Consider the following 14772-nt stretch of genomic DNA (forward strand, 5'->3'; position numbering starts at 1 on the left):
ACATCCCTTTTTTAAATTGGTGATCCGGAGACTTTGCATGTTAATTGAGCTGATAAAGCAATAGTGTTACAAAAATAATAAATCTTTGTCTTTTATACTTTGTATAATTAGTGGTGTACTTTAACTAAAAAAGGATATGTTTAAGTAGATATGTATAAGTAGCTAATATTTTACCTCTACTTTAATTTTAATTTGAGGAACACATGGTTTTGGTACTTCGTCCACCACTATATACTATATACTTTATAGCATTGTTTATATCTGTTTCCACACCCTGTTATTTTCTTTAGAAAAGGGCATTTTTTAACTAGGGTTCTACAGACCGGCTGGCTGTGGCCGTTTGGATGAAGTTAGGCAGTTAGTTATATCAGCTACTTCATTAAAGCAAGCTAACAGCAGCTAAACTAACTTTAGCAGAGCTTTCTGCAGATATTCACCGCTCGCCTGGGTACAGACATGTCCTCTCCTGTGTGTAAAGAGCCGCTCGGTTGTTGTAAAGGTGGTCGGGTTGGGAATTATGTGATACGTGAGAAAGTTGGGCAGAATGTGTTCAGAGCAGCTCATGTTCACAGCGGCCAGAAGCTCCAGTGTAAGGTAAGACCTCCTCACACACACACAAACACACACACACACACAAACACACACACAAATTAATCAGCTAACTTACCACAGAAATCTGATAAATAACCATATAAGGGCCATTCCACCGAATAGGTATCATTTGCTTGTTCTAACGTTTCCAAATTAAACGTAATTGTTTTTCTTTTTTTCAACTCTGAATCTAATAAAACATATATAACTACTCGATATAGCATGTTAAAAAGCAAATCTACTAATTCCTTTAATTTCTCTCAAAAAAGTCTTTATTTTAAAGAAATGGTTGACTGCATGTTTAAATAATTGATGTTTATGACAAAACAAATCACTATATATGCATGAACATTGTATTTTTCCAAACGAAGCAAAGCTATCTTTATCTTTTCATGACGACCCAAACCTGAAATTTTATCAAATTTATTATCATGCAGTTTATTAAACAAATGGATGAATGATGAACCAAACAGAATTGGAAAAAAAGTGGTTTACATGAACTAATATTTACATTTATAAATCAATAAACCAATGGACAATACTCACTCCTGTTACTGGCAGTCTACTGTTATTGGCACTCAGTCCTGTTACTGGCACTCATTTCTGTTACTGGAACTCACTGACAATCTAAATATACAACTTAAGTGTGTATTTTAACTTAAATATTATTTAAGTTAAATTTGTTATAAAAAAAAGGTATTTTTAAAGCATAGCTGGGATTTGGAGTCACACAACAATGCAAAAAAAGGCCTTTGAAATTTATATGAATTTTATATTTATATTTCATGGTAAGTTTTGTAGTCAAAGAGTGGGGACAGGTAACAAAATGCTTTTTTCAGTGTTCTAAGTAATATATATTCGATATCTGTACATTGTCAAATATTACATTTCTGTACGGAGAGGATTGTGGAAAATAGGACATTTTTTGGACGTTAAATTTTTGTTATTCATTATGTCTGTTTCTTTTCTGTTCTTTTTAAGAAGTTTCCCATCTCTAGATATTTGCAGTCAGTGGCCGTCTACCTTCACCTTCCTGTCCATCCCAGCCTTCCTGAGATAACTGATACTGTTGTTCAGGATATGATGGCATATGTGTTCTTTGATCTGAGCTATGGTAACATGCAGACATACGTTCAGACCTCAAGAAGCTTAGAAGAAGATGAAGCTTCACAACTCTTTCATCAGATGGTGTCTGCTGTGGCACATTGTCATTGTCATGATGTTGTTCTGCGTGACCTGAAATTACGAAGATTTGTGTTTAAAAATAAAGAGAGGTGAGGTCTGTCTGTTTGTCTATGTATCTGTTTGCCGTTGAAAGAGATTAGTGTTGTATTTTAGTGGAAGCTTTTTTGCATTAAAGTGGAATATAGTGTTCTTGTAGTCTCTAGTGGTAGTGTTTTAGCGTGGGTCCTGTAGTCTTTTAGTTGGAGTGTTTTAGTAAAGGTCCTGTAGTCTTTTAGTGGGAGTGTTTTCAGTGAGGGTCCTGTAGTCTTTAGTGGAAGTGATAATTTAGTGATGATCTTGTGGTCGTTTAGTTAGAGTGTTTTTTTATCAGTAGGGCCCTGTAGCCTTTTACTGTGAATTTATTTTAAGTGAGGGTCCTGTAGTCTTTTAGTGGGAGTGTTTTAGCAAATGTCCTGTAGTCTTTTAGTGGGAGTGTTTAGCAAGGGTCCTGTAGATTTTGTTGGAAGTGTTTTTAGTGAGGTTTCTGTTGTCATTTAGTTCAGAGTGTTTTTTTTTTATCAGTAGGGTCGTGTAGTCTTATACTGTGAGTTTTTTGCAAGTGAGGGTCCTGTAGTATTTAAATGGGAGTGTTTTTAGTGAGGGCCCTGTATCTTTTACTAATGAAGGATTCTGTTTTTAGCTGTGAGTCTTTTTTTAAGTGAGTTTTCTGTAATCTTTTGGTGGCAGGGTGCTGTATTGTTTATAGACTAGTGTTTTGGTAGAAGAAAACAGATTTCTTTTTGCACTTTTAGTTTAGCAGAAATTTGTTTATGTGGTTTGTTTATGAATGCATATTCATGTTTTCATTTGTTTACATACTGATTTACTTTTTTTGATCACAATTAGGTCCAGACTGATGCTGGCCAGCCTTGATGATGCATGTGTAATGGACAGATGTGATGATTTTTTGTATGGAAAGCACAGTTGCTCTATCTATTACACCAGTCCAGAAGACCTGCTGGAAGAGGGCAAGTACTCAGGGAAGGCAGCAGATGTCTGGAGTCTTGGAGTTATGCTATACACCATTCTTGTTGGACGATACCCTTTCACTGGTTCAGACTCCAGCATTATCTTCAAAAAAATCCAGAGGTGTAGCTTTAATATTCCAGAGATTCTCTCCCCTAAAGCCCGGTGTCTGATACAGAGCATCCTACGTCAGGACCCATCAGAACGACTAAGGGCAGAAGAAATCCTAGACCACCCTTGGTTTTCGTCTCCTAACTCTGGGAATGTGTGGAGGAGTATGATCTACTGCCAAGATGATGATCAGATGGTCCCAGAATTGTGTAGCTGTGATCCAGGCAGCTGATCTGTGTTAGCTGATCTGATCTGATCTGTGTTGTGATATGTGAGTTAGTTACTGATCAAAATCTAACTCTCACTATTTTCTAAACTTTGTAATAGCTGGAAAAATATGAAAATATGTTTTCAGTTAGCATGAAATTACATTTTTAATAAAATGTTAAAATAAAAACAGAACATGCCATGACCAATAGATGGCAATCATGCTTCTTAGGGTGAATCACTTTGCACTGAGAAAATAAAGTACATGTTTATGGTCACTGAAATAACCTCTGCCAGTTCTGTCTGATTTAAACTCTTTTGGTACATTAGTGTTTGTAGTCCAGCACGATCTCAGCCTGAGGTTTTCACCTGATGTTTTTATATAACGCCGCTGGAGGGCGCTGAGAGTCTGGGTATATCACCTGCGCACCACAAGATTATGAGACACGCCCACAACAGCACACACCTGTTACAATGATCACTCAGTGCTGGAGCTCAGAGTCTTACACAGTTACTGTATGATTGATTTATGAACAATATCTAAACTTTATATTCTGTATATTTAATGTGTTAATTAAAGTTTTTAGCTTTATCATCACTGCTATTTTATTTACTAACACAAGCTTGCATTGTTTATGCATAATGAAAAAACAAACAAATAATATAATATTCATAATAATCATGATGATGATTAATATTTTTATGACTCATTATTTTAAAGAATATTTCATTATATTTCATATTTCTTTTATTTCTTTTATTTGTTGTGGTGGTGGTGCGTTTCTTTTTCCTGAAGGTCCTGTTATCTTATAATGGAAGTATTTTTATTAAGAATGTGGCTAAGAGGATCCTTTACTGATTACTGTTTTTTTAGTGGGAGTATTTTTACTAATAGTCCTCTATATCTTCTTCTGTCCTTTAGTAAGGGGAACCTGTTGTAGACATTTATCAGTTTAATTCTCTGATTGTTTAAGGCTAAATTAAAATTTAGAAGATTTTGTGAAACATGTAGTAATATATTACATGAAGTTGATAAATCCTGCGCTTAACAACAAGAGTTATGCATAGGGCTCAGCCAGGATCCAATGTTTACCCAACTAACAATTAACAACAATTAACAACAACTAACAATCTGATACTGGCTCGACAAGGAAAGCGCAGCATTATACTATGTTATTTAATGTTTCTATTTTGTATTACTGTAGTAAATAAGAAATGAGGTTTCATCTATTTAAGTTTTTCCATTTCTGCACCATCAGAATTTCCAGAAAATAAAATTCTTGATGTTTTTTTATTTTTTTATTTCTCAGTTTTCCTGATTTCTTTTTTATGTTGCTGAAAAGCTTTTATTATTATTATTATTATTATTATTATTATTATTATTATTATTATTATTATTATTATTATTATATCTGTCTCTGTTTTTAAATCAAGTCTAAAAACTTACTTATACAAACTTGCTTTTGAACAGTGAGTGATTTGGGTGTTTTAGTGGTCAGTTTATCCTATATTTCTTATTTTGCATTTTAGTTTGTGTTTGTGTTTTAGCAATTTTTATTGATCTTATCTGTGTTTTTTTGGGCTACTTATTTTATTATGTTATTTAAGTGATTTATTTTACCTATGTTTTGGTTGCATGTGTAGTCATTAGACTTTTTATGTACAGCACTTTGGTTAGGTCAGTGTAGGCTGTGTACAGAGTGCTTCATAAGTAAAACTTACTTATGTACTTATTATTATTATTTTTTTTATACAAGGATTCAAGGAGACTTTATTGTCATTCACATCACATGTGGTACAGGAGGTGGAACGAAATTGTAATCTCATGGTCCAGTTTACATCCAAAGAGCAATTGTAAAAATAGATAAATATAAAATAAAAAAATAGATATCAAGATAAATACACAAAAATAGGGAGAGTAGGCAAATAGCAGCAACATGAATAAAGTCCAGAGGGCAAGTTTTGCTATAGCAGCATGATAGTGTGAATGAAGAGCAGATAGATAGATAGATAGATAGATAGATAGATAGATAGATAGATAGATAGATAGATAGATAGATAGATAGATAGATCATACAAACAACAATAATACTGGAGTAAGGAAGCATAGTAAGAAATATAAGACTAAGGAAGATTCTACCTTAGATTTAAAATATTAACTATACCTTATGAAATGTAAGTAAAAAATTAAAAATGCTGAATGAAAGAATATATACATTAATTTATAGAAACAAAAACTATACAAAGTATAAAAGTAACTAGCCGTAGATATGAGGTAGTGCAGTATTAGCAGTAACAAGATTTTTTTTGTTTAATTCCGATTAAAAGTCTACAGAACCTGAACGAAAATAAAGAAAGTCCCTCTGAAAAAAGTGAGAAATCTGAGCTAAAACATTTCACATTATACACTAACAGTCTTGCAATATTGGAAGTTTCTTTTGTTTTGTGGGCGTGTCTTCAGTGGGAGTGTCCTCTGGTGGGCGGGGTCTGTGGGATTGCACTGCGCGCGGTGGGCGGGGCATGTCGCTGGAGCGGCGGCGTGCTCCTCTCAGCAGCGCTCGGGCGTTTTTCAGACGGTGAGCGAGATTAGCTGGCGGTGCGCGCGGACCGGTAACCGGGCTGGAAGCGGAGCGGAGGCCGTGATTAACACGATGAAACAGAGGAGAAGCGCGTGAGAGAGAGGCAGAGCTGCGAACACAGAGCTGAAGGAGCGGCTGGAGGAGGAGAGCAGAGCCGCAGTAGCAGTGTGAGGTAAGAGAGAGAGAGCGGCGGGGATGCGCGGCTCTGTGACTGGAGCTCAGTGTTTATACTGAGAGGAGGCGAGCAGCGTTTGTTATGGTCGCCCTGAGAACTGTGTGTGCGTGTGTGTGTTTGTTTTGAGTATGTGTGAGTGAGAGAGCTCTGGAGATGAAAATCACTGTCATCCACTTCATCACATTTGAAGAGTTCACTGAAACGGCAGCAGGCTAAACAAATGACTGGGCTCCAATAGAGCAGATAGTTAGGTTAGCTTGCTACATGTAGTATGCATGGTTTATTTAGTACAGTGGCGTCTGTCTACAACAAACCCCTTTCTTTTTTGGATGTGAGAATAGCAGTGTTCAAATAATAAAGGCACTGTGATAAGAAATCTCCCACCAACTTTATTTACTCTCATTTGCTGTCATTGCACTTGCAGAACACAAAAATCCAAAAGCAAAACTTACTATTATTATTTTTTTTTCACTAAGCATAAACAAAACAAAACTGCAACACACTCATAGCAGTAATGGTAAAGCATATGAATTGAGATATTTTCAAAAAATTACATACAGCTCAAGAAAAAAAAATAAGAGAACACTTCAGTTTCTCTAATTTGGCTATTTATAGCTATATGTTTGAGTAAAATTAACATTATTGTTTTATTCTATAAACTACAGACAACATTTCTCCCAAATCCCAAATAAAAATGGCTTAAATAACAAAAAAGATGCAGAGCTTTGAGACCTCAAATAATGCTAAGAAAACAGTACTCAAATTCATAAAGTTTTAATAGTTCAGAAAGCTATGTTTAGTGGTATAACCCACAGTTTTTCTTGCATCTTGGCATGCACCCCTCCACCAATCTTACACACTGCTTTTGGATAATTTTACACCACTTCTAGTGCAAATATTCAAGCAGTTCAGTTTGGTTTAATGGCTTGTGAACATCCACTTTCCTCTTGATTATATTTCAGAGGTTTTCAATTTGGTAAAAGCAAAGAAACTCATAATGCTATACACCCAGTACATATTATCCCACTTTTGCTTAACTATCCATTCAATCATATTTTAATAACCAAACCTGGGATGTGTGGCTATTAAGTGAAATCAGATCTTGGATATGAGAAGAATTGTGAACAAATAATGATAATAATAAACACTCCTTCCTGCGGTAAAATATCTGCCTCCAACTTTTCTTTGCTGTCGTTACACTTGCAGTTCACCAAAAGGCAGATACTGCCTTTAAAATTGGTTTTATTAAGCCCTATTTACAGAGTTCATCCCAATCAGTATTGTCCCACTGTTGCGTACCTACTTTGACCATATTCCAATAACTAAACCTGGTTAGTGTGGCTAAAAGTGGTTAAATAAATGTGTGAACTTTAATTTAAATGTTAGCATTACGTTTAGAGTAATTGTGCCCCAATAAAATCTGTTTCTTTTGGGGGGGATGTGATTTAAAAAAAAGTATACAAATAATGATGGCATTGCTCCCACTGCCACTAGTGTTTTGCTGTCGGTGCACTTGCAGCTCAAAATCCCCCAAAAGCAAATAGTTTAAAACTGGTTATTTTACCACCCTGTTGCAAAGCTAGGCATTTTTTTTTACAGTTTTTGCGTAACTAACCATTTGATCATATTCAAATAACCCAGTTTAAATTACATGTTAGTTTGCAGTGCATTTAACTGCAATGACATCCACAGCTGTTTTGGGGGGTGTGTGAGAAGAATAGTGCACAAATAATAATGTCACTTCTCTCTGTGGTATTTCTCACCAACTTTTAATGCTGTCATTGCACTTGCAGGTGGCAACTTTCTACAGCATCTTCATACATCTCCTGATTTCATCTGTTTGCCAGGTTGTTCATAGAATTAGAACATCGGCCACTGACTGACACTGTTTACAGGGCAGATTACATGAATTGGCCAACCAGTGTGTTTTTAGTTTGTAGATGCAATTGTGGAAGTTCTTGGCAGTTTAGTATTGGAATTGGAATCATTCTGACTGAAATTAAGGAACCTATTGTCAAAAAATGTTGGCCATATTGTCCAGCCCTAAATGCAGAGACAGAATTCCTATAGGAGTCTCTCTGTTACATAAAAGAACCGTTTAACCAGGTGAAGTCAAATTATTTGCTTCGATTCTGTATAGAACCATGGCAAAGCCCTACTGTTTCAAGTTAAGTCAAGTCAAAAGGCTTTTATTGTCATTATATCTGAGTACAGGTACGCTGTGTAACAAAATGATGTTCCTCCAGGGCCATGGTGCAACATAGAACAACAATACTATAGACAAACATAGAGTGCAGAAAGTGTAACAATAGTGCAACATGAAACTATAACACTACATAAGTAAGTGTCTACTCATAAAATAGAGCAAATCTGTCGTTTACTGCAAATGGGACAATCCGTTTTGTACAGCTTACTGCTCATTCACCTTGTGTACTGCTTTGACACATCCCAAAAAATATATATATATATATATATATATATATATATATATATATTAGGAGATTTCATTGGGGACAAAATTTCTCTAAATGTAATGCTAACATTGAAATTGAAATCACACATTTAACCACTTTTTACCAACACTAAATTTTTAGTAACACAAATTCTGTGAAGCATTGTAGATAATTGACTTCAATTTATTGAGTATCGCAGAATTAGAGTATTGTGAATTCTGATAATTGTGTATTGTGAAATGCCCTGTGATTTTCACCCACAAAAATAAAAAAATATATTGTGATAATATATACTGTGATATAAATTTTGCCAATATTGTAAAATATACAAAATTATTAAATAATACAATAAAAGAGAACCACTGTTTTTTTACATAAAGTTGCAGTGTTGGCTCATATATGTTAATAAAATCTCCTAAGTAAATACAGTGGGGTCAGCAAAATATCAAGGTGAGCAAAAATTATTAAGGATAAGTTCATATATTTTATGATAAGTAGATGTAATTATCATGACAGGCCTAGCCACAACTTAATTTTATTTGCGCAGGTTCTCACCTGCGGGGCTTTGTAGAATGGGGGTGTCAGAGGGGTTGGAATTGAGCTGAGACTGAGCAGAGAATCTGACTGTTAGATTTGTGGTGAAGGAGAGAGAACCAAGGGGCGCCGAGCACGTCTGAAAAAGAGTCGGTCACCAAGCTCTGTGTGGAAATGTTCAGAGAGCTATATAAGGCTGAAGAAGGTCGGAGAGGTAGGAAGAAGCTACGGTTTTGAAAGCTGCGTAAAGTGAGTTGAAGGATTTTAAACTACACTGCGGGATCGCAGTTTTGACTATAGGAGTTATTGTATAGGAAGACAGGTTAAGTTCCTTAAGAGAACTGGTGTAATGTTTAAATACTATAGAAAGTGAGTGAGTTTTGAACCATCAGAAATTTAATGAAGCACTAATACCTGTAAGAAGAGAGTCACAGGGATCTGGGCAGCTTGAGATGAAGCCGTGAAGGAGAGTTACAATAGCAGGCTGAGGTCTGCTTGATAGACAGATGTCAGATTGTATACAATAAAATAAGACGATGGACCAACATTATTGATTAAAAAAGTGTATGGAAGGAGGTTTTATTGTATAAAAGTTATGCTATGTTTTAGAATGACAGTAAAACTCATTGACAGTAAAAATCTTAAATTAAAGATCAATATAAACCAATACTGGTAACATGTGTAATGTATAAATGATTCTTTATAGAAGTAGAGATGTTATGATTCCCTATATCGTATGTATATATTAATTAGTGGTGTAATTTTTTTAATAACAACAGTATTCTGTAATTAATCACAGGTTTATTGGGGGAGAAAAAAAGCAAAAAAATAAACGTGTTGTGTGTAATGCATTACAGACTATTATAACATATCAATATAGTTTTAATGATGTTTCATTTAGAATCGCAAAATCTACTTAGTAAAAGTTTCAGGAAGAGGAGCAGAAGCTTTAATGATGGAAATAAACCAAAGTTAACCAACTTCTACTGTTAAACATGACTTTTTTTTCTAGATGATTGGGTGGGTTAAGCGAGGCAGGATGCATGTGTGTGTAAATAAGAGAAAGAGAGAGACATGAAAATGAAGAAAGAGAAGGGGATGAAGGAGTTTTAGAGTGAGAGTTAGAGTTAGTAATTTTATCCGTAATTCAACATACATAATTTGTCTTCTTAACTAAACAATGTCAATGCTGTGTTTATACCACTAAATAAAACCACTAATATGTCACCAGGATCTGCATAAAAAATAATAATAAAGCATTAAAGTTTCCAGATTGAGTTAATATGTTAATGCTGACAACACGCATATTAATGCATTATGTTTTGTTATGTATTTCACATATTGGGTTTGGGGGCTGATGGGGTCTCTAAACTGGCAGAGTCAACTACTGTGTGCTCTACATGCCGCAAACAGAGCCTACCGGTGGCCACCAGGTCTTTTGATGTATACATGTGCTACTGATTGGTTGATTTGATATATTGATTACTTGTGAGTAGGTTTTGCTTTGCCTGGAAATGAATGTGATGTAATGCAGTGATGAATTAATGATAAGGGATCGACACTGAGGCTTTAGTGAAGTCAGCTCTAAAGTGGAGAATATATTGCCTCTCTCCTGCACAATCCACTGCCCTTAGAGGTTTAGTTTCCTTTTTATTTATTTGTGTGAAGAAGGGAGGTGATATTTAACTGTTCACTGTCTCTGGAATAGCTTTGCGTTTGGTATTTCATCTTCTTTTAGGCCGCACTGACATTCAGATCCATTAGTGCACGACAGCCATAGCATAGTCGCCTCAGTTGGCATTTAATCGCAGTTGATCACAGTGTTCTGCGTATTATGTAAAATGATTTCTCAGTTGTTGAAAGTTTAGCCATCTGTTGTATTAGCGCCGCATGTGGGATTTTTCTGTTTAATCAAAGTCCAGATTTGAGAGGAAACTGTTTCCTCCAGGATTTTTTTTTCAGCAGTGGCAGCATGCCCACTCTTCACCTCCCCATGTGATCTTCTGTGGCATTTGTGCTCTCTATATGGCTTTAATTTAATACAGTGCTATCAAAATACTGTGTGGCACACTGAGGTAGAGTCCAACAGTGTTCAGAGTCAGATGCATGTCTCTATTAGGCGATATGGCCCTAAAATATTATCACAGTATTTCAGGGTATTTTGTAGAGTTGGGAGGTTAATCGAATTGATTTGATTACCGCAATCGAATTACTGTTTAATTGTGATTTTCAAAATGTAATCATCAAGATTGTAAATCTTTACATGTAGAAGTTGCAGAGGGTATGCCAGGCTGCCACTGTAAATAAGAAGTTGTTCTTAATGATTTGCCTGGTAAAATAAAGGTTTAAAAATATAATATAATAATTTTATATTTTACTTTTTTCCTAAACTGAAATATGATGGGGTTATATTTGCACTACGTTTAATACAAAAGCTGCATGTTAGCTTAAATTAGTCTGCTTACTGTTGGTAAAAAAATAAAAAATAAAATAAATAAATAAAATACTTTTTGTAAATTAAATATAAAGAAAACAATAGCTTGCCAACACTTAAAGTGGTGCTGTTCGTTTGCAAAAAACAGAACTAAAAAACTAAATCGCAGAATAAAAAAGAACCACTCATATATTTGAAGAATATCTACATTACATTATCACCCAGCCTTAGTATTTTGTGATATTGATCTATACAAAATACATGTTAAAGCTTTATTTACTAGTATAAGTATAATGCATAGCAAAAAAATTAAACATTTGTTCATTTTTTTAACCAGTTACCTACCAAGATTTTGTAAAAAAAATAATAATAATAATGAGAAAAACTATATAATGTAACAAAAATGTTCAATAGTAATAAAATGCATAACAATTAATGTGTGCATATAAAAAGCTGACATAAACAGCTAAAAATTAAATTAAATGCAAAACAAATATTACAAAAATATAAAAAATATATAAAATGAAATTTTAAGACTAACGTTATTAACACAAAAATTATGGCAATATTATTGAGTATGATATGATGTGGCACACTCCTAATTTCTATTATAAACAAAATGTTTTTAAATTCAAATATGAACATGGTGCACCTGGTGTCGCACATTCTTCTCACTATCCTATTGGTCACACATATGGTGTTTAACAGTCTAATCAAGCTTCATGGTGATGCCAACAGAAGTCATTTTGAATATTTTTTGTGGTTCATGTGTCAAGATATTTTTCACACCTTGTCAAGCACAACATAAAAAAGCCAAATTGGAAACATGCAAGTTATAACGTGACAGTAATGATATGGAACATGTGGAACACATTAACTTGCCGTTAACATGCCCGTTCTGACATGTATAATAATATGTCAGTATAATAGATTTAATGGTTTTGGATGGTTTCTTTCTGAACTCTGTCACGCTATTACCCCACAATTTTATTACTGCTAACACAACAGATATTTGGTCATCTGATTTAGACAGACTGTATACATGTGTGTGAAGTGAAGTGTCTAAAGTGGCCAAAATTTTCCTCATAGAAAACATTAAAAAGTGTCCAGATACTTTAGATGCAAATGTCAAACAGCTCTAGTGGTTAGAAAGTTTGAGACAAAATTACGAAATTCGACATGCTTATAGAACTTGCAATATACGTTTTTCAGCTAGTAAACACTTAGAAACACCATAGCAACCACCACAGATACCATAGCAACACATTAGCAACAACCTTAGCAACCACCTAGGAAACATTTAGAAACACAGGCTGTGGTTTATCCCACTGTCTTGTTGAAAAATGCATGTTTATATTGTTTATCGCCAGCAATTTCCAACAATGTCTAATCATTTTACAGACCTAGAGCCCTACTTACAATGCTTAAATTGAGATATTTTACCATATTTTTATCAAAAGTTCAATGAGTAAACTCCGAATCAGATAGTGAACTAGCAATGGCTATCAGCTAACCAGCGGTGCTAGAGGTTAACTGGCATTTCTAACTGTATTCCGAGAGGAATTAAGGACTGGTGTTTAATAACAGATGGATGGTACTGTGCTGCTTAAATAAGTAGTTTTTGTTTGGTTTGATATAATATGTGGATTATGTTTATAGTTCACTCCAGTCTTTAGTTATTAACCTCAGAACACTGGAATACAGCTAGCGGCTAAGTGCTAGCTAATAGCCGAACTCAGCAGTAAGGATTGGAGGGTAGCCTGGATGCTATCTGTTTTCCGAGATTAACTCATGTCTGATGTTTGATATCTTTTCAGTTATGAAGGTTAGAACAGCACCACCAGGCTAGGATGCTGTTCGCAGCTGTTTTAACCTAGATGGTCTAATTCTGTGTATTTCTGGGTGTGTTCAGTGTTTATATCTGAATTCTGCTTCTTTTCTCTGTTCACATGTGTGTACTGTAATATGAGTGGAGGTGGAACAAAATATCAATATTATCATATATTAAATTGTTGTATTTTGCGATACGCTGTCAATACGTAACATCAAATATCAATATTTTGGTCAAAACATAGGTGCTCTAAACTCAATAAAGACTCACCCCTCAATTTGACTTGGCTAACTACTAAAGTTACTTTGATTTGATGGTTGAATTCTGTGAAACTGACTCAAACAAATCCATAATTCCTGGTATTTTCGTATTTAGGGGTATTTTATCCGTTTCAGTAACACAAATGTCGTAAAGTGTCGTAGAGAATTGTCTTGTAAATCAATGAGTTACAGAATCGCAGTATCGGGATATCATAATATTATATTGTGAGACACCCTGTGAATCTTGTCCCTGGATATGAGCGTAACTAAAAATTCAACTGTAAAGAGCTCTTTTCTGTCTTTTTATGTTCACTGTGTGTTTAACAATGTGATGAAATCTGTAGTAATGAAGCACTTTCTGATGTGTTTTTAAAAATGCTAAATTATAGTGTAGAGCCTGACGTGTAATTTTTTTACAGTTTTATTCAGGGGAAGAGCACTTTGTTCTAAGCAGCATTACTGATTTTGTAAATGAATGCCTGGGGTTAAAATACTCGAGTGCCCCATCACCTCCTTGGTGGCCTTACAGAGAAAAAGGAAATGATTAAAAGCTTGTTGAAAATCCTGCAGCACAGAAAAAAGACCTTAATTGGGTAATGACTTTGCTGATACGGACAGAAAAGCCTTAAGGGTTTGGTAAGTGTTGCAGATCTGCAGATCCTGCCCTATCTAATGGATCTCCCAGTGCAGAATAGACTGCTGCGTGCCTGAAAACGGCACGAAGACGTGGCGACTGTTCGCACTGCTGTACTGATAGCAGTCTCTCTCTCTGAACTGCAGTATGTTTGAAAATATTCTGAAATCTCAGGCTGTTATGTACAGTAGGAGAGCGAGTCTAACACTGTGATCAGAGCAGTAGTTTGACTTAGAGATTTTTTGTATGTGTTTGGGTGTGTTTTTATTTGCTATTTGAAATTTTTTTAGAATGCTTCTCTTTTAGTTATAATTTATTAAAATGTTTTAATCCAGCTTACCTGACTCTAGCACATTTAGTTTTTTTTGTTTAAGTAAGAAATGACCGGTCCTTATTCTAAATGTTTTTTATTATTATTTTCACAGGAGCTGTTTGTTTGAACAGTGAAGAATACCCCGTTTGACTGTGATGTGCATCCATCAAAGACACTGCGTGGTAAGTCATTTTGCAATTTAGTGCTGTTGAACAATTATCAGTGCAATTATCTGTTCCCAAATGTCTGTTGCAGCATGCTGCTGTTTTGATCAAACAGATTTCTTGACAATGGGTTGAATAATTGGTGATTGTTCTGTGGTTCTACCACTTGCATATACAAATACTATATGTATGTGTGGGTATATGTATGTATTTTCACTTATCGTCACGCAAAGACATTTTTTAAAGCGCCAACTTTACAGTAGAATAAAAAAATATTGGAAGCCAGTGTAAAAAAA

General features: G+C 34.9%; 2 protein-coding genes across 3 annotated transcripts in view; both read left to right on the forward strand.

Annotated features, from left to right (window-relative positions):
• The first annotated feature begins 295 nt into the window (after positions 1–295).
• LOC103047496 (tribbles homolog 2) lies at positions 296–3386 on the forward strand. 2 transcript variants are annotated; one of them, XM_015606507.3, is made up of 3 exons: positions 296–594; positions 1576–1865; positions 2662–3386. In XM_015606507.3, exons 1-3 carry the CDS (start codon positions 457–459, stop codon positions 3122–3124), a joined length of 891 nt encoding a protein of 296 aa, XP_015461993.3. In that variant the 5' UTR covers positions 296–456; the 3' UTR covers positions 3125–3386. The 2 variants fall into 2 exon arrangements, with proteins under 2 accessions (XP_015461993.3, XP_022528765.2); XM_022673044.2 differs by having other exon boundaries at positions 299–594; positions 1573–1865.
• A 2218-nt stretch (positions 3387–5604) lies between these two features.
• LOC103042905 (kelch-like protein 29) overlaps positions 5605–14772 on the forward strand; it is a 153251-nt gene continuing 144083 nt past the window's right edge. The window contains exons 1-2 of the mRNA XM_049463972.1: positions 5605–5850; positions 14425–14494. The gene's annotated coding sequence lies outside the window, so the exon portion shown is untranslated. The remainder of the gene's footprint in view (positions 5851–14424; positions 14495–14772) is intronic.

Source organism: Astyanax mexicanus, chromosome 14 (genome assembly GCF_023375975.1).
Source record: "Astyanax mexicanus isolate ESR-SI-001 chromosome 14, AstMex3_surface, whole genome shotgun sequence".
NCBI classification, from domain to species: domain Eukaryota; kingdom Metazoa; phylum Chordata; class Actinopteri; order Characiformes; family Acestrorhamphidae; genus Astyanax; species Astyanax mexicanus.